The sequence below is a fragment of the Lepus europaeus genome, chromosome 12 (genome assembly GCF_033115175.1).
Source record: "Lepus europaeus isolate LE1 chromosome 12, mLepTim1.pri, whole genome shotgun sequence".
NCBI lineage: Eukaryota > Metazoa > Chordata > Mammalia > Lagomorpha > Leporidae > Lepus > Lepus europaeus.
In genome coordinates, this window is record NC_084838.1 from 21,063,842 (window position 1) to 21,084,429 (window position 20,588).

At 42.6% G+C, this 20,588-nt stretch overlaps 1 protein-coding gene across 1 annotated transcript in view; it reads left to right on the forward strand.

Moving 5' to 3' along the window:
- The window catches only part of FKBP15 (FKBP prolyl isomerase family member 15), a 51,346-nt gene that overhangs the window by 17,486 nt on the left and 13,272 nt on the right, over positions 1 to 20,588 (forward strand). The window contains exons 8-19 of the mRNA XM_062207737.1: positions 524 to 592; positions 1,802 to 1,948; positions 4,845 to 4,987; positions 6,173 to 6,230; positions 10,178 to 10,285; positions 11,643 to 11,742; positions 12,191 to 12,297; positions 13,685 to 13,799; positions 15,513 to 15,622; positions 15,897 to 16,004; positions 16,412 to 16,506; positions 17,663 to 17,765. Coding sequence (XP_062063721.1) covers positions 524 to 592; positions 1,802 to 1,948; positions 4,845 to 4,987; positions 6,173 to 6,230; positions 10,178 to 10,285; positions 11,643 to 11,742; positions 12,191 to 12,297; positions 13,685 to 13,799; positions 15,513 to 15,622; positions 15,897 to 16,004; positions 16,412 to 16,506; positions 17,663 to 17,765 — 1,263 coding nt within the window. The remainder of the gene's footprint in view (positions 1 to 523; positions 593 to 1,801; positions 1,949 to 4,844; positions 4,988 to 6,172; positions 6,231 to 10,177; positions 10,286 to 11,642; positions 11,743 to 12,190; positions 12,298 to 13,684; positions 13,800 to 15,512; positions 15,623 to 15,896; positions 16,005 to 16,411; positions 16,507 to 17,662; positions 17,766 to 20,588) is intronic.

Genomic DNA, 20,588 nt, shown 5'->3' on the forward strand with positions numbered 1-20,588 from the left:
ATTGTGACAGCACCTTTAAGCCATGATGTAGTCCCATTTTTTTTTTTTTTTCTGGCCCCTTATGAACTATTTTAAATTTTAAAAAATTTTTGTTTGTTTGAGAGGTAGAATTATAGACAAAGAGAGGGAGAGACAGAGAGAAAGGTCTTCCATCTGCTGGTTCACTCCCCAGATGGCCACCATGGCAGGAGCTGAGCTGATTGGAAGCCAGGAGCCAGGAGCTTCATCCAGATCTCCCACACCCAAGCACTTGGGCCATCTTCCACTGGTTTCCTGGGCCATAAGCAGAGGGCTAGATCAGAAGAGGAACAGCCAGGACTTGAACAGGCAACCATGTGAGATGCTGGCACTCCAGGCGGAGGCTTAGCCTTCTATGCCACAGTGCCAGCCAAACTATTTTTCCATTATGTATGATATTCTCTAGTCCAGAAATACCAGACTGCTATATAGTTAGTTGAGTATCAGAATGACTTATTTCTGCTTTTTAAATTGGCTGACCTCATTTCCTTTGATAAAATTGCAGGTTTTTGACTCTACTGCTAACAAAGATAAGCTGCTTCGCCTAAAATTAGGATCAGGAAAAGTCATCAAGGTAAAAGCTGTTTTTGTACAGTTTTATATCAGTTGCAGTGGGCTTAATTCAGAGTAAAGTTTTTGGCATTTTTAGCCTATGTATATCTTCTGAGAGTCTGGAAATGCTTGGTTGAAAAGTTGGAGAGGGAAAATGTGTTGCATTTATCTGAACTCGAGAGGCTGTTACCTATGAGACACTACACTGAAGATGGGTACATTTGTTCTCTGAAATTCCCACCCTTTTTTTTCAACCTTTGGCTCTTAGGAAATTATTACATCCTTCCTATAGCCTAACAGGGAAGGAGGGTAAGACCGTTGCTTCTAGAAGTAGGTCACAATTAGTTGATTCTCATCTGTCTGGGTGGCTTTGAATCGGCACTTCCCAGCCTCTGTAGGAGGCAACTGTGACAAACCAGGAGATGCACTGGAATTGGAATCTGGAGACCTGGATCCAAGATGTGGGTTTTTTCTACACCAAGTATGTAGGTGTTTTCTTAAGTAAGGAATATTTTATGCAGGTAGGTATCATAGTGTCAGGAAGTTTGCCTTGTGCTGTACTGATTCATCTGTGGGGTGAAAAAGGTTTCTCCATTGCTTTGTTTATGATCACTTTCCCCAAAATCCTTTGGAGACTTTTTCCTATAGATCTAAATAGTTAAGTCATAATCCCTGAAGTTAGATCTAGTGTTGAGTCTTTGCAGAATAACCTATTATATGATCTTGTGCTACTGAATTAATTTCCACAAGCCTTAGTTTTATCATCTGTAAGAGGCGAAAGATTTATATGATCTGAAGAGAAACCAGAGTATAGTTTTATATATCATCTGTAAAATGAGAATAATGCTATCAATTTTATGAGGTATTTGGGGGCTTGAATTAGATGATGCATGTAAAGCACTTGGCACAACACCTAGGGAAATGTGCCTAATAATGATAGGTTTTATTTCTGTCTTACTGGCAATTTTTTGTCTCTCCCATTTTCTGTCATTAAGATTATGAGAGATAAATATTTTTCATCTAACTCCAAATAGGCTAGCTTTAACAAGTAGGTTTAGATGCTGTGTTCTCCATAGTCTTTAAACAGTGTGGGATGATTGTTGAACTTGATCTCTAGAAGCTGTACCTAGAGCTGAAAGTGTGGGAAATGAAACCTGGTGCTCCTACACTTCACTTTGGCCTATTAGGATCTCCTTGTCTGATGAGTCTTCCTCATTGCTGTTCCCTGAAGGGCTGGGAAGATGGAATGCTGGGCATGACAAAAGGAGGAAAGCGGCTGCTTTTCATCCCCCCAGCCTGCGCAGCTGGCTCTGAAGGGATGATAGGCTGGACGCAGTCCATGGACGCCATCCTGGTGTTTGAGGTGGAGGTTAGGCGGGTGAGTGAAACTGTGCTGTGCTGTTTTTGGTGAGTCTTCTGAGTGTGTCTTTGCTAGTTAAGTAAAATGAATAAGTCCACGAGTATATTGGAAAACCAGGTTCTAGAGACATAGATTTTTTAAAAATTTATTTATTTTATTTTTTATTTGAAAGGCAGAGTTACAGAGAGACAGAGAGATAGAGAGAGAGAGAGAGAGAGGTACTCCATCCGCCAGTTCACTCCCCAGAGAGCTGCAATGGCTGGAGCTGCACCTATCCAAAGCCAGGAGCCAGGAGATTCTTCCAAGTCTCTCACAAGGGTACAGGGGCCTATGCACTTGGGCCATCTTCCACTGCTTTCCCAGGCCATAGCAGAGACCTGGATTGGAAGTGGAACAGCCGGAATTCAAACCAGCGCCCATATGGGATACCAGCACTGCAGGCGGTGGCCTCACCCACTACGCCACAGCACCAGACCCATAGATTTCTTAAAGTAGAAGTTGTCTAGTCAGAAAGAGCAACAACTTTGGAATCTAAAGATCAGGGTTCATGTTCTTCCTGGCTCTAGAGATTGTGACTTTGAGCAAATCACTTCTCCACACTAAGCTTCTTATTTTGTCTATGAAATAGTGGTTCCCACCCAATGGATGTACCTTTTGATTCAGTGATTCTATGACTACAAAAAGCTCATAGAACAGAAATTAAAAGACAAGTTTCTTTTGGTGCAAGTTTTTTTTTTAATCCTTGCATACTTATATCTATGTGTATATGTGTTTTCCTCTCTCTGCTCCATTATTTATAATAATCAAAAAAACTGTGAATAATCTAAATGTCCATCATTCAGAAACTGATTAAATTCTGTTATTTTTATAGAGTGGCTTTTAGTCGCTCTTAAAGAATGCCTAAAATCTTGTTAAGTGAAAGCAAGTTGCAGAACAGTGTAGTGTGGTTTCATGAGTGTGCATGTGTATACGCACAGTCATATAAACATGTAGACACACATACATATGTAACAGGATATATGCCCATCTATTCATGGAAAATTTCTAGACACTTTAAAAGAAATGACTAGAGGGACCTGCATTGTGGCATACCAGGTTAATCTAGAGTCCCATCTGCTCCACTTCTGACCCAGCTCCCTGCTAACGTGCCTGGGAAAGCAGCGGAAGATGGCCTGAGTACTTAGGCCCTTGCCACCCATGTGGGAGACCAGAATGAAGTTCTTCACCCCTGGCTTCTGGCTCCTGGCTTCAGCCTACTCCAGCCCAGCGCCAGCCGTTGTGGCCATCTGGGGAGTGAACCAGCAGAGAGATGATCCTTGTCTCTTTCTCCCTCTCTCTGTAACTCTGCCTTTCAAATAAAGTAAATAAATCTTAAAAAAAAAAAAAAAACAGCAATGACTAGAAGTGACTTTCTCTGGAGAATATAAATGGAATTCAGAGCCTTTTCTTCTTGCATTCTCCCCTTTTGTTCTGTTTGTGCCATCTAAAAATTTTATCACGAATATACATATTTCTATAATGAAATTATAACAAATTATGGAAATTAAGTTAATACTACTCCCCTCCCCCATGACTCTGTATTAACCTTGATTTTTAGGTTCAGCTGTGCTGGCGTTTATTACTATAAATGATAAAACATATCTAAAGAATGAACATTTTAGGCTGGAGCCGTGGCTCACTAGGCTAATCCTCCACCTGTGGCACCGGCATCCTGGGTCTAGTCCCAGTTGGGGTGCCGGTTCTGTCCTGGTTGCTCCTCTTCCAGTCCAGCTCTCTGCTGTGGCCTGGGAAGGCAGTGGAGGATGGCCCAAGTGCTTGGGCCCTGCACCTGCATGGGAGACCAGGAGGAAGCACCTGGCTCCTGGCCTTGGATTGGCACAGTGCACTGGCCGTAGCGGTCATTTGGGGGGTGAACCAATGGAAGGAAGGCCTTTCTCTCTTTCTCTCTCTCTCGCTCTCTAGCTCTTTGTTTAACTCTGCCTGTCAAATAAATACAGAAAGAAAGAAATAAAGAAAGAAAGAATGAGCATTTTGGTCATGGTCATCATCATTTTGGCGATTACTCCTGCCGTGATGGAGAAAGAACGTGGTTTCCTTCCCAGCGACTCTCCTAATTGAACCCTTTCCTTGGTGGGGCTGCCCTAGCACTCTTCCAGTGACTTGCTCCTAGCTGCCTATTTTTCTTTTCTTTTTTTAAACAGCTTTTATATTCTTTCTCCATTTTCCTTTGAGTTTGAAGAAGTAATGGCTGATGATAGATAACAAGCCAATTTGAATCTATCAAGATGGACATTTTTGTGAACATAATAAAAATTTTTTGGTTTTACCAATAATCAAGGAATTACAAATTGATATGCATATGAAATTGACAAGGCTGATGCAGAATGATAATGCCCAGTGTGGCAAGAATATTGAGAAAGATTTATATACTACTGTGTACAAACTAGTTTATTCTCTCTGGTAGGAAATTTCATGGTGTATATTAAAAGAGTTAAAATGATCGTACTTTTATCTAACCATTTAACTTATAGGAATTTATACTTGGGAAATAATGAAGATTATATGCAAAGATTTAGACAGAAAGCTATTCATAGAGGCATTGTTTATGCAAGAATTAAGTTGAATGTTTAACAATGAGAAATTGGCAAAATATATTTTGTAATAGTGTGAATATTTATGACTTATGTTCCCAAAATCTTTTGGAGATTTTGTCCTATTGATCATAGCAGTAAAGAGAATGACCCTTGAGCTTAGACATAGTCTGCAGTAGTTCAAAATAACATTATAACTTAATATTTAGTGGCATGGAGATACCTTATGTCAGTGAGCAAAAACGGGTTTTAAAATAATTATGACCCCATTTGTGTAAAAATTGCAAATTAGTCTGTTCCACCTGTGCTGGCTCCTTCCCCAGGTGAAGTTTGCCAGAGATTCCGGCTCTGATGGGCACAGCATTAGCTCCCGGGATTCTGCAGCCCCTTCTCCCATACCTGGTGTTGACGGCCTCTCTGCTGACCCTGCTGTGTCTCTACCCACATCGGTGCCTTTCAAATCAGGGTAAGATACTAGGATTATTTCAAGCTCTTTTATTGTTTAATAAAATGATTTTTTAAAGATTTATTTGTTCATTTGAAAGGCAGAATGACACCTACAGAGAGAGAGGGAGAGACAGAGACCTTTCCATCCACTGATTGGCTTCCCAGATGGCCTTGACAGCCACATCTGGCTCAGGTCAAAGCCAGGGTCCAGAAGCTCCATCCTGATTTTCTGCGTGGGTGACCTGTCACATAGATGACAGGAGCCCCAGTACTTGGACCATCCTCTGCTGCCTTCCCAGGTGCATTAGCAGGATGCTAGATTGGAAGCAGAATAGCTGGTATTCCAGTTAGCATTCCAATATGGGATGCTAGTGTCACAGGCACTGGCTTTGCCCTCTGCACCACATCGTTGGCCTCAATAAAATGTTTCTTGAAGGGGTTCAGAAGTAAGGATATAATTAAAATGCAAATAATTTCAAACATCTGGAATAAAACAGTAGAATCAGGGAAATGGGGAAATCCTTGATCTAATTTTTTTGATGAAAGATTAACATTCATAGTATAAAAAACACTAACTCAGATAAGAATACCTGCAAAACTCTAGAGTAAAATTGAGCAAAGGGCATGTAAGACATCCATCCAAGGAGGAAAAATGTAATTAATAAAGATTTAGATGAAAAGTTCTTAATTTTCACTGACATTCAAAGATTATGCAAATCAAACGAAAGTTAAAATTCTGGGGGCCAGGGCTATGGCATAGCAGGTAAAGTGGCTGTCTGTAATGCCGGCATCCCATATGGGCGCCGGTTCAAAGCCCAGCTGCCACACTTTCGATCCAGCTCTCTGCTATGGCCTGGGAAAGCAGTGGCTGATTGCCCAAGTCCTTGGGCCCCTGCACCCATGTGGGAGACTCAGAAGAAACTCCTGGCTCCTGGCTTTGGATTGGCGCAGCTCCAGCCCTTGTGGCCATTTGGGGATTGAACTAGTGGATGGAAGACCTCTCTCTCTCTCTCTCTCTCTCTCTGCCTCTGCCTCTCCTTGTCTGTGTAACTCTGCCTTTCAAATAAATAAATAAATCTTTAAAAAAAATTCTGTTTCACAGCCATCAAATTGAGAATATTTTCAGAAACTATTTGTCCGTTATAATGTGCACTTGTTGTTAAGGATTTTATTTTTATCTCAGGATATGTCTGTTTGCTTTCAGGGAGCCGGCTCTTCGTACCAAATCTAACTCCCTCAGTGAACAGCTGTCGATAAATACAGTAAGTGTAAGAGTCTGTCTTCCTCACCCACAGAGTGCTAAGAAGGATTCGTGTGCCTAGGATATGATAGGTTAGAGAAAAAGAATATCAATGACTGTTGATTTAGGCTGGAAATCATTGGTTACTGTACTCGTGTCCCTTACTTGGGAGTTAGTGTAGGTTAGCAGGGTGCTCCATAGATGGAGCTAGGTTCAGTCATGATCTTATATACATGTTGCTTTGAGAAAATGATCTAACTAACTTCTGTGATTTTAATTTCTTCAGTATTCAAATGGAAATAATTCTCACATCTCCCTTATATAGTTTCTGTGAGGATTAGAGATATTTGTCAGGGCCGGCGCCGTGGCTCAACAGGCTAATCTACTCCGCCTTGCAGCACTGGCACACCGGGTTCTAGTCCCAGTTGGGGCACCGGATTCTGTCCCAGTTGTCCCTCTTCCAGGCCAGCTCTCTGCTATGGCCCGGGAGTGCAGTGGAGGATGGCCCAGGTCCTTGGGTCCTGCACCCCATGGGAGACCAGGAGAAGCACCTGGCTCCTGCCTTTGGATCAGCGCAGTGCGCTGGCCGCAGCACGCCAGCCACGGCAGCCATTGGAGGGTGAACCAACAGCAAAGGAAGACCTTTCTCTCTGTCTCTCTCTCTCTCACTGTCCACTTTGCGTGTCAAAAAAAAAAAAAAAAAAAAAAAAAAAAGAGAGATATTTCTCAGGCCCCAAGCCAAGAGCCTATGTACAGTATGTCTTCAATAAATGGTAGCTATGATTATTGGAGAATGAGATTATATTGGGGGAGAGCCTGTCCATTAAAGTGTGCTTTGTTTTAGAATTATCAGTTCTTCAAAGAGAAGTATGTTAGTGGTTAATTTTAGCCTCAAACTGATTTACCTTATGTGACTTTGAGCAACTCAGCATCTTTAGGAGGTTTGTAAGACTTAAATAAAATAATGCCTGTGGAGGTCTTAGTATTGTAGCTGGCATATTACTCAATAAATCCTAGCTCTTGTTGCTGCCATGATCACTGCTGACTCTGCATGTCTTCATACTTCCATTCCCTCAGAGACTTCAGCACTAATTCACCAACTGATGGGATCTGAGGTCGTTGGGCCTCTGTGTTTCTCCACAGATGAGAGGCTCCACTTACGTACTCTTAGTAAAAGTTGGACTTGAATGCCTTTAGGAAGGATGTATATGCTAGTTTGCTGCTGCCCTGCCTGGTCCCTGAAGGGTTCTGGGTTTCCTGCATGTGAACCACATGGTGGCTTAAGTACTTCAAGATTTTTTTCTTTTTCCTTCTTTCTTTTTTTTTAAAAAAATTTATTTATTTGAGAGACAGAGATGGGGGTGGGAGGACAGGGAAAGAGAGAGTGAGAAAGAGAGCAAGCACTCCCTCATCTCCTGATTCCCGGCTGTGAATTCAGTCTGGGTCTTCCGCATGGGTGAAGGGACCCCGATTACTTGAGCCATCCCCGATGCCTCCTAGAGTGTGCATTAGCAGGAAGCTGAAGCCAGGAGCCATCCAGTGTAGGTCTCAGGTGTCTTAGCTGGCTTCATAACCTACCCCGCTTCAAATTATAAAGCTCTGTGAGTCTTACTTGTCACAGTGAGAAACAATAGGTACACGTAGGGAAGTTAATGCTTACTCTCCAACTCCGGTTTTTTTGTTTATATTCAGCCCGAAACAGGAATTATTAAGCAGATAATTGGTCTGATATGTATAAAAGATTATCTCCTAAACTTGGAAGGTTAAACCAAAGAATCAGAATATTTAAACACTTTTTAAATAATTATAATCTTAGATCTTTGAACAGCCACAAAAATTGTCCAGTATTGGGACTGGCATTGTGACACAGAGGGTTAAGCTGCTACCTGCAATGTCGGCATCTCGTGTGGATGCCAGTTCAAGTCCTGGCTGCTCCACTTCCCATCTAGCTCCCTGCTAATGTGCTTGGGAAGGCAGCAGAGGATGGCCCAACTACCTGGGCCCCTGCCTCCCACATGGGAGACCTGGATGAAGTTCCAGGCTTCTAGCTTAGGCCTGGATTGAAACCTGGCCAGCCACTGTGGTCATTTGGGGGAGTGAACCAGCAGATAAAAGACCTCACTTTCTCTCTGTTCCTCTCTGTAACTCTGTCTTTCAGATAAATAAATCTTCAAAAAAGAAAAAAATTTGCTCAGTTTTGGTTCTATTGTACTCTCTAATCATAACTATCCTTGCTACTTATTTCTAAACTTCAGTATCTTTTGGTAGACTAGTTGTCTCTAACCCTTTTTTTCCTACTTTCTTTCTTTTTAGATAAAATTTATGTAATAAAATTAACCACTTTTCATTTTACATTTGACTTTTTTGTTTTGAATAGGTAATTAAAATCATAAGATACAATTATCAAAACAAGATACATCATAAGGACTCCTATTCCATCTCATGTCCCTTTCATACCTGCTTTTTTAGTTGCTTATATATTCTTTCAATATTCTTTATGCAGGTACAGGCAAATAGGAATGTATGTTTTATTCCTCCCTTTTTTCACACACAAACAAGGGCATTCTTGCTATATTGTCCATCTTTCTCTTTATGTGTAACAGTGCTCGTATACATATAACTCAGTGTCTTTCCATGTTAGTGTACAGAGAGCTTCCTCGATCTTTTGCAAATCTGTAGATCCTGGTATTCCATTTTCTGGGTATAGTTTGTGAAGTGGTTCTCTCTTAAAGTACCTGACTTTTTTTTGCTTATATACCTGCATGAGTTAAGAAAAAAAATGAGCACTTATTCCCAATATATGTTGACAAATTATGCACATAAAATACTCTCAGGCCATGTAAACAAACTTAACATCTTATGTTTGTAGTTTAAAATACTAAAAGCAGAGGTTATGATCACTTCTTTGTATACCTCAGAGATGATCTCATGCCCTTTCAGGCATAGGTACCCTGCATTCTGAAGACTGTGCTTTGGGCTAATAAATGGATACAGTAACTTCTGGCATAGGGTATATTATTATATCACTAGTGTGAAGTCAGAGTTAAATGAGACTGAGTTTAGAATCAGCAGATCCTGTTTCCTTCACTCCACAATCTGTTCTGAATTCTATACTAAATTGCTGTTCATTTTTGAGAGGGTCCTCTCATCTGAAATACCTCCCTTCCTTAATATCTCTACTTTTGTTTTGGTTTCCTTTTTGTATGTTAAGTATTTCATTAAATGCGTTACAGTGTATCTAAAAATAACTACCCTTGTGAAATAGAAATTCATGAAAATTCGGAGAGGTAGGTGTTAAGAACTGACAAAAGTAGGAATTTGTGTATTGTGGCACCCTGTTGTAAGGAAGCTTTTGTATAGACTTCAAATTTAGCTCTCCTGAATGTTCACTGGCGTGAGAAGTTGTTTGAGAAACCTTTGAAGGATCATTTGACTACAATCTGGGACCTGAAGGGATTTGGCATGAAGGTCCTTAGTCAGTGGGAGGTCATGTCGAGCCTTCTGCAGACAATTGTTTCAAGTCGGCAACTGCCTGGGAAATCTTCATGATGTTGAACCTGGCCTCCAGCCAGAGCAGCTAAGCCGGTTTCTTTATAGCAGCAACGCTGGAGGAGCCAGACCTGGCAGACATGAGAGCCAATCCGTTGGGCTGCTACTTTAGCTTTTCATCTGTAAATTGAGAATAATTATGCCTGACGGGGAGACTTGATTGAAGTGAAGTAATATGTATGAAACTACTTTGTCCATTCCAAACATGTAGGGAATTATTTTTACTGCTGTTATTAATTGTGACCAATATATGCTTCTGTGCAAGAAGTCTTTAATTCTTATTTTGTAGAGGAAATGGGTTCAAATACATAAGAGGAGCTGGCAGGATTTGTTGCAAGGGCCAAAGGAATAGAGCTGCCTGAAGGGAATAAGCTTAATCACAAAGTTGTTTTTTGTTTTTTTTTTTCCTTTTCTTTTTAGAGTTCTGATGCAGTCAAAGCCAAGCTGATCTCTAGGATGGCTAAAATGGGCCAGCCCATGCTGCCCATCCTTCCACCGCAGCTGGATTCCAATGATTCAGAAACTGAAGTACGTCCACCTGGTTGTATCTGAATAGTACAAAGCTTGCTGATTCTATTCTTTTGATTGAAATGATTGCTTATTCTGCCTCTGACCCAAAATCACTAATTAGAGAAATTATGTATAAAATGATACAGATTGGTGTCAGTCTGTGTATTTCTACTGTGATTAGCACCTCCCCTGAGAAATGGAAGCTATTCCATATGTGTACAATTTTAAGTAGTTACGTTAGCAGAATCTCTGTTGTCAGTAAAAATCACTGCTGAGGCAGCATGATGTCCAACCCCATAGCAGATGCTCAGCTCCTCTTCCTTGAGTGAATGTTTAGATCCTTTCCCACTAGTGTTGCTTCTTTCTTTTTTCTTTTTTTAAGATTTTATTTTGAAAGTCAGAGTTTCAGAGAGGCAGAGGCAGAGAGAGAGAAAGGTCTTCTTCTGCTGGTTCACTCCCCACAGCCAGAGGTGCGCCAATCCGAAGCCAGGAGCCAGGTGCTTCCTCCTGGTCTCCCATGCGGGTGCAGGGCCCAAGCACTTGGGCCATCCTCCACTGCCTTCCCGGGCCACAGCAGAGAGCTGGACTGGAAGAGGAGCAACCAGGACAGAACCAGCTCCCCAACCAGGACTAGAACCCAGGATGCCGGCGCCGCAGGTGGAGGATTAGCCTAGTGAGCCCTTGTACTGTAGTTCAGCAAATCACAGTCACTACATATTGTACCTCAAGATTTTCTGTTCTTTGAAGCAAGAAGATGTAGGGTAACTTTGTTTAGGACTATAGCTGTGATTTTATGAAAAAGGAAGGGCAAAAGTGCTCTGAAACTTTATCACCCAACAGCATGTTCTTTTTTTAACAAAAAGAACATTCTTTATATATTGCATTCTAACCTAATTGTTTTCTAACCTAATTTTTGACAACTGTGAGGTGCAGCGAGCCCTGCTCTGTCTTTCACTGAGTGCCGTGAGGCGTGTGGAGGTTATCTGGCAGAAGAGAAGAGCCTGGATTATCCCCCAGGTTTCCTAGCTGGAGACCCTCTCCTTTGTGGGAACAGATTGGATCAGTTTCAGAGTAACTGCTAGTTTGGAAAATGATACATGTTAGAGAGCTGTCAGCTTCAGACAATAAAACACAACAGTTTACAGTGTTTGTGGAAATGAACCGTATTTAATTACTTGGTATGATTAACAGGGAGCAGCACCCTTACTCTAATCTATAATTGAGTGCTTTCTTCCCACAACCCACACCCTAAACTCTGGCTTGCTGCTTGCCTTTCTTTCCTCTTCTTTGCTTAGAGACCGTGTGGTGAACGCGGTTTTAAGGCAAAAAGTCAGTCTCAGTTTTCAATAAAGGCAAACCCTTGTGTCTGTTCTAGGATGTGAATGCTTTGAGAGGACCTGGGCAGCCCGTGGTGACTCCATCCATCCAGCCTCCTCAGCCAGCCCACCCAGTGTTACCACAGATGACCTCACAGGGTAAGGAGCCCTCTGAGGCTCTGAGACCTTGAACTGGGTCAGCATGCAAACGATCGTCGCCGTCCCCTCAGTTGTTAAGCTGCACTGTTTTAGTACAGAGGACTGGACCAGAGTGTAAAACTTGGCGTTTTGTCCTGGGTCGAGCGTTTACAGACCTGGAGATGTGTTTGGCCTGCTCAGTGTGTAGCGTTGTCAGTGTGTGAAATCTGCACTCAGCTATTGAGACATCTCCCTGTGTGTTATTCTGCCCCTCTTGTCAGCTGGTGAGATCATAGGTCTGAGTCACCTGCAATGAGGTCACCCATTGCTGAGACGACAGTAGAGCTGGTTTTAGGACGCTAGGTGAGGAAAGTAGTCGAGTCTAAAACATGATGTATAAGGGGTTAGTGCACACTCAGACCAGGAAGCCAAGAGTGGATAACAGAGAAAATGTCTTCCTTTATCTTAGCACCCCAGTCATCAGTTTCGGGGCTCCACGCACCCTCTGCTGCCTTAATGCAAGTTGCATCTCTTGATTCCCACTCAGCTGTACCTGGAAATGCCCAGTCCTTTCAGGTAATAACATTTTAAACCGTATCAGTTGTAACCTATCACTTACTATGGGTCTAGTCAGTCGCTTCTTCTTGAACGATTCATGCAGGAGCGTTTTCCCAAAGCCAAAACTTGTAATATTTTTTCCCTCCCTGGATCACCACTTTTTCACCTCTAAACGAGGCAACAGTTGTGCAAAGACTGAGTGCAAGCACAGCACGGTGCCTCTGTGAGGTCTGGGCCTGGCGTGTGGTACAGGCCCAGTCAATGTTTCCTTTTCTTTTCTCACTTACGTAGTTGAGGAGCACACATTCACATCTTCGGTGTTGTTTCTAACGGTTAGTAGCCAACAGCATGCTCTGTATTAGGCAGGGTAGAAGCTGAATGAAAAATACCGCTGAACTCTATTTTGTGATTATCCTCTACAAACAATCTCTTAAAGTCAGCTTGTTGTCTGTTGTCATAGAAGACGGTAGCAGCAGCCTGCCTGCCTCTGCTGCCGGTTTGCTGTTTGTCAGGCTCTTGCTTCTGCCTCAGTAGACTTGATGGTTAAGAAATTCTCCCAGTGAGAAGAGGGGCTCACTTCCTTGGTGACTGTTAGTGGAAGGATGGAAGAAATGGTGGGCGAGCTGTGCCCTATTAGGATGGAGAGTATCAAAACAGAAAAGTCCCACCCTTATCCTTCTTACTCCCTCCCCTGTTTCCCATGAAACAGATTTTTTTTTTTTTTTGATGGATGAATAGTTATATCTGTCTCTGGAAATGAACTGGTTTGCCTGATTTAAAGGAAAATTGACCATCATTAAAATGAAAGCTGCTGTTTATTGAGCATTTCCTATCTGCCAGGCACTTAACTTAGCAGCCATTAAGAACTTTATCACTTCATTTAGCCCACACAACCACCCTATGGAATGATGTTATTGTCTTTATTTTACAGTGGAGGTGTTTTGAGTTTTAGAGGAAAATGAGAGCTCTTAGTTACATAGATAAGCATCAGAATCTGGCAGGACAGACATTCTTTGGAAGCTGTAGGATTCGGTTTGGGATTTCAATAAACACTTCTCCTCTTTAACTCGATGGAAACTAATCAGAATTTTAAAACTTTGTTTTAATTTCTTAGACAATGGGCTTAATAGTGGGGAATGAATTTCCACTTAATGAAATATCACCAGGGAACTGGGTAGTGACCCAAGATGCCCTTTCCTCAGGTTCTGGGTAGGGCTCCAGTGACCGGGTACCATGGGTTACAATGATAACTCTGCTGCAGCTCTCATCTCCTGCCACACCAGTTCTCGTCCATCTCCAGTTTGGGTCTCCTCCTGACTTACCCATTTGTTCTGCCGAAGGAAACTAAGCAAAAACGAGAGGCCGGCATGTTTCACGAAGCAGCGGTAACTTGTCACTCTCTCAGCCCTATGCAGGTATGCAGGCCTACGCTTATCCCCCAGCATCTGCCGTCACCTCACAGCTGCAGCCTGTCCGGCCCTTGTACCCAGCACCACTCTCACAGGCGCCCCATTTTCAAGGTAGGGACCAGTTCCCTCACTTCTCATCTTCTGCCCCTACTGTGCTCTCCTTCCTCCATCTTATTTTCATTTTTGTTCCTATCGCTCTCTGTCCCTTGCTTCCTTCCTTTTTAACAGCTTTCTTTGTTGAAGTATAATTTACGTACCACACAGTACACCCATTGTAAGATTTTTCAGGCAGAGACTCACAAAGTTGTTCATCTATCCTAACCCAGTCTTAGAACATTGCCCTGATCCTCAGAGTTCTTCATGCTTACTTTCTGTGTTTTTTACATTTTCCCTTTTAATTCCTCTGTCAGAGTGACTAAGGCATAGAAAATAATAGAAGAGCGAATGTTGGAAACTGGGAGAAAGCATGAACGCCGTGACTGTTCAGGATCTCACATGAAAGCTGATTAGTTAAAAGTTTTAAATTCTGAAAATAATACACTTTTATGAAAACATCAAATGCTGTGAAAGCATATAAAGTGCAAAGTTACTGTCCTTCCCCTTCGCTAAGCACCTCCCGGCCCGCCTAGCCATGGGAAGCCGTGGTTGACGGTTACTTGAGTAACTGCAGATATTCTGTGTGCACGTGCAAGTGTGGGTGTCTTGTGAAACAACTGTGATGGCATCCTGCCTTGTTCTGCAGCTTGTCCTTTGCTTAGGCATCACCTTTGGTATTAGCACGATGCTAGGAAGAAGCAGGTGTATCCTACAACATAATTTGTCTTCTGAAGTGGTAAGGGCTTCCTGCAGCAGCTTTTTTGTGGAAGCTCTCCACTTTCTCCATCCAGGAAACTTCATTCATCCATCAGAAGTGTGAAGACTTTCCTGGTTGGTGTCCATCCCTCCCTCCTATCCTCTAAGACCCAACTTTGTGTGTCATTGAAGAGTTCATCTTTCTTTTTTTTTCTTAATGCCACATGAGTCTTGTACATAGTCCATTTTTTACTTTTTTTTTTTTTTAAGATTTATTTATTTGAGAGGCAGAGTTAGAGAAAGGAGAGATGGAGAGAGAGCAAGAGGCCTTCCATCTGCTGGTTCACTACCAAAATGGCTGCAGTAGCCGGAGCTGGGCCAATCCGAAGCTAGTAGCTTCTTCCAGGTCTCCCATGCAGGTGCAGAGGTCCAAGATAATGGACCATCTTCCACTGCTTTCCCAGGCCATCAGCAGGGAGCTGGATCAGAAGTGGAACAGCCAGGACTCAAGCAGCCATATGGGATGCCAGCACAGCAAGCGGAGGCTTAATCTACTATGCCACAGCACCAGCCCTAGTCCATTTTTTGTACTTAGAATACTTTGTTGTAATAATTTGTTTATTTCAATGTCTTTATCAAACAGTTCACCGAGAACGAAAACCATGGGTTGTTCATTGCTGTATGCCTGATACCTGGTGTGATGCCTGGCATGCAGAGGGATGAAAGGAGAGGCGACCTGAGCTGTCAGTGCTGTGACGTCCAAAGTGGGCACATTTATGTCCTGGGACCACACTGTGGCCCCTGGCACATTCTGTAGGGACGTGATTTAGTTATTGTTAGCTTCAGAACTCTTTTGCCTCTACCATGTCTCCTACGTATTTTCCTGTCAGTGTGAACGCACCTGTAGCATTTCCGAGTACACAGAAGTATTCATTTGTTTCTTTCCTCTACTTAAAAGATCTATTGACTTTTCCTCATACCATTTCCTCTGCTCCAGTATCATAAGTTTCTTTCTGGCTTTTATCTGTTTAGGATCAGGTGACATGGCTGCATTTCTTATGACAGAAGCCCGGCAACATAACACTGAAATTCGAATGGCTGTTGGCAAAGTAGCTGATAAAGTGGATCATCTCATGACTAAGGTGACTGAGTCGGGTTGGGGCTCTGTTGAAAATAGGGATATAAACAGGGAGCAGCCACAGCTATCAGTAAAGTCTTTGGCTTCCTTTGTACACAGTGGTCAGTAGTTATTTCCCTGGAAGGACAGATCTAGTTAGCAGGAGAAGACTCTAGCTTACATGTAGAGAGCGTCTCAGGAACTCGGTAAACCCTTCACAGCAGCAGTCAGATCTTGGGTAAATTGCGTTTCTTCATTGTAAACCATCTCACGAGATCTCTCTGGCATCCCTTTTGTAGGTTGAGGAGTTACAGAAACATCATGCTGGCAATCCCGCGCTTCTTCCTAGCATGTCAGTTACAATGGAAACAAGCATGATTATGGGCAACATTCAGCGGATCATTCAGGTGAGGGGGATCAGAATAGAGCTCTCAGCTTGGACATCGTGCCCACAGTCTCCTCTTTAAGACCTCCACACCAGAAACAGAGAGCATGTGATACAGGCTGCGCTGGGTTGGAAAATTCACTGTGGCTTAATTTAGTCTGAGTGACGTACACTGTCCATCGGGTCAGAAGGAAACATTGCTGTTTGACTGTATTTCATAATTACACTCAGTCCATTGTGTCTAGTGACTTGTATGCATCGGGTGTCACTTGACATGGCGTTTTAACTACTGGGTCTATGTGAACATAAGTTAGAGTTTTTCATCTGAAAATATTAACAGTGTTCCCTGTCAGTTCAAATTGATCCCCTTCTATCTGGCACTTTTTTTCTCAGGACCATTGAATTGTACATTGTGTGTTTTGAATTTAGGAAAATGAAAGATTGAAGCAAGAGGTTCTTGAAAAGAGCAGTCGGATAGAAGAACAGAATGACAAGATTAGTGAACTCATTGAGCGAAATCAGAGGTAATGACAGGTATGGGGCCTGGCTAGCATGGACAGAGGGTTTAATGGATAAAGGCCCAACTTGAATACACGTTTGTTTAGGGCAATGCATACGTACTTCTGCTGTTTGTTTCCTGCCTGTCACATGAATTATTGCCTGTTTCTGAGAGGAACTTCTGCAGAAAGAGCTCAGTGGGCTGTGATATAAAACAGCTGTGTGTTGGACTCCTGCCTCTACCCCGATGTATTCTGTGACTTATTCCCACTGCGTCTGGTTTCCTCATCTGTGAACATGATTTTGATACTTAGGAAAATCTGCTGTTAACCTTTCTGTCTTTAGTGTGGGCTGATTGTGTTTTATCAACCTGAACTCAACCAGTACCTCACGGACTACTATATAAAACCCAAGCTTTCTATAGATCCTCCTGAAGATTTAGTGGGTCAGGAGAACATCCACAACACACTTAGGAAAACTCGTTCGCTTGTATTCCTCTTCTCCAGCTTCTCTTGTGCCCCGTATGGCAGGGTTGGGGGAGTGGCTTTCTTTTCCTCTCCTGCCTTGCTAGCAGCCTTCTTACTCCTGGCTCTCTCCTGTCTCGTGGCCTTGTTAATCATACATCTTTTGCATTCCTCTCTTCTTCAGTATACAGAGCAAGTCACCCAGGTTCCTGTCTCCAGACTTGATTATTATAGAACTAAGGAAAATAAAATGCTTTTTTTAAAAAAAGATTTATTTATTTATTTGAAAGGAAGAGATACAGAGAGCTAGAGGCAGAGAGAGGGAGAGAGAGAGAGAGGTTTTCCATCTGCTGGTTCACTCCCCAAGTGGCCTCAATGGCCAGAGCTGGGCTGATCTGAAGCCACGAGCCAGGAGCTTCTTCCAGGTCTCTTAAGCAGGTGCAGGACTTGGGTCGTCTTCTTCTGTTTTCCAAACCATAGCAGAAAGCTGATCAGAAGTGGAGCAGCCAGGACTCGAACCAGTGCCCTTATGGGATGTCTGCACTGCAGGTGGTGGCTTTACCTGCTGCACCACAGCACTGGCACCTGCAAATAAAATTCTTTCAGATCATTTTTGATGAAAATATAGATCAGTGTTGTGAAGGCTGAACAGATACTAGGTTGTGCTTGGAATACTTTTTTGCTTGATAACTTTTCTGTTTCCTTGTTTCTTTCAAAGGTATGTTGAGCAGAGTAACCTGATGATGGAGAAGAGGAACAACTCTCTTCAAACAGCCACAGAAAACACACAGGCAAGAGTATTGCATGCTGAGCAAGAGAAGGTAAAGTAACTGAGGAGAGAAAAGCCCAGGTCAGGCTGTGTAGTGGCCCTGCATACATGCATACCAGTTGGCTTTTCAGTGGAATTTTTGCCATCAGTGGGAAGAGAACTAGAAATTATTCAACAGATTTTCATATATTGATCATCTACAATTCTCTCTTAAAATATGTTTTGTAATAAATTGACTTAAAAATAATCACTGATCTAGTAATTTAAGGTAAGAGTTGTATAGCTTAAGCTTATTAGAAACTGCATTTATTTTGTTGAAAAAAATCAACAGAAAATTCCCATTATGCCAGGTGACCAAGTGTGTAGGTTGTTCTTAGTGAGTTTATGATTGTTTAGTTTTTTCCTTCATCTGTGTCTCCTAAAACATTTTAAAGCACTACTGTTTGACTTCAGTCCTTATAGGATTAGGATTTTGACCTGTTCCTGAAGTGGCAGGGGAAGACTGCAGTGGGTCTTGGGTTGGGGTGGACTGTTTCTGGATCCCTCTTGTCCTCTCCTTGTCCCAGACACGCTGTTTATCTGGAATGGATTCCTTCTCACTGGGCTGTTAGTCCTCAGCTAAGAGATCTTGACTCTTTCATGTTTTCTGCATTTGAGAAATAGTTTATATTTTGTATTTGAGTTTTCTCAAATACATGAAAGGTTGAATGGAGTACACTTTATAACTTACTTTCTCATATTCCAGTAATGATGAGGCTTGCTTACTTATGCCTTATGTTAATCTTTGGGTTCTTTGGCTATCGTATCCTGGCAAGCAATGTCTTTGACCTCTAAGATAAGGAGCATCTTGCCCTACACAGTGCTGTCCATTCCTCACTCTGTTTCTTTCCCATTGCTGCTTTATACCATTTTATGTTTGTTGTGGCTGATTCTTGTTTTGTAAGGTTTACTTACAGAATTACAGAGAGCCAGAAGCAGAAAGAGAGAGAGAGAGAGAGAGAGAGAGAGGTCTTCCATCTGCTGGTTAATTCCCCAAATGGCCACAGTGGCTGGAGCTGGCCCGATCTGAAGCCAGGAGCCTGGAGTTTCTCCTGGGTCTCCCATGTGGGTTCAGAGGCCCAGGACTTGGCCCATCTTCTACTGCTTTCCCAGGCCATAGCAGAGAGCTGGATCGAAGTGGAGCATCCGGGACTCGAAACAGCGCCCATATGGGATGCCAGCACTGCAGGCGGTATCTTTACCTACTGTGCCACAGTGCCAGCCCCTGTTGTGGCTGACTCTTAATGTCTTGTTCAAGATCAGCAGCCTGTGACATTGATATCAAGTGGTATTGGAGTCACTTACCACTTCCTTGGATATACTTTTTACTCTTTCTCCTTCCTCTGCTTTTATTTTCTCTTTATCTTAAATTTTCTCTTTTCCTTAGGCATATTCAGTACCCAGATATACTGTTTGTCCTTGCTGTTATTTTTCAGAGCTAAAGTGCTAGCTATAACCAGCTCCGTGGTCCCCAAACACCGGTTGACTGCTTTGGAATCATTTGGGAGCTTCATTAAGCTCTACTTCAGAGATTCTGATTTAGTATATCTAGCTGAAGTCTGAATATGAGCTTTTAAAAAGTCCCCTTCATTCCAGTGTAGAGCCAGGTGTAGGAATCACTGCTCCTGGTGGTGATTTGTTCTGTCACACTCTCAGAGGTTGCAGCTGGACCCCTTTGTTTTTAGCAAGTTCAGCATTTGAACTTGAATAATGAGTACCCCTGTTGTATATGTGTTCAAGTAAAACTGTATTTACAAAGACAGGTAGTGGGCCAGTTTGGCCCATCGATCATAATTAGCCAACCCCTGAATTAGCTCATTATCCTTTGTTTTCATATTGATAAACCCCGCATCTGGTACGATGCTTTGAACCTGGCAGATGCCCTATCTATAATAGCACAGCAGCAGAAGTACTAACGCCCTGGCCTGAAGCGCCGGAATCCCATATGGGCGCTGGTTCTAGTCCCGGCTGCTCCTCTTCCAATCCAGCTCTCTGCTATGGCCTGGGAAAGCAGTAGAAGATGGCCCAAATCCTTGGGCCCCTGCACCCACATGGAAGACCTGGAAGAAGCTCCTGGCTCCTGGCTTCGGATCGGCACAGTTACGGCCGTTGCGGCCGTCTGGGGAGTAAACCATCGGATGTAGGACTTCTCTCTCTCTGCCTCTCCTCTCTCTGTGTGTAATTCTGACTTTCAAATAAATAAATAAATCTTAAAAAAAAAAAAGAACAATAGCAGAAGTACTAATAATCACAAACAGTAGCAGAAGTACTAATGATCATAACTACATATGTCAAATACCTACTTGGTTTGAGACATTGTGCTTTATACACATCTGCTTGAGTCCTCAGCTAGTGTCACCATTCTTGATGACTAGAGCACCAAGTACCACATGCTTCGCTTGGTCACCTTTCAAGCCTTGACTTTTCTTATCTACCTCTTACTTAAAAACCTTTTCCCTGTGATCATTTGTCTCAAGGGAAGATAAGCAAGGTCCTTCCAAACCCAGAGGCAGTTCTCTGTCTTCAAACACAGCTCCGAAAGCATGGTTAAGAAATCAGTGAACATTTGGTGAAATAAATTAATTTTCTTGATGATAGGATTGGTAGTGCCATGCAGAACCATGGAATAATGGTTGAAGAACTAGTAGAGGTTATCTAGTTTAATCTTACTTTACAAAGAGACAAACTGCATTTAGCCCAGAGAGGGTGAAAGATGGCCTAGGATCTCAGAGTTAGCTGTGTTCTTTTTCCCATGTCGAATTGCCATCTCTTTGGTACTGTTTTCCTGCTCCTAACTTAACTGCTCTTTTCATTTGTTTTTCTGAACTCTTGGTTC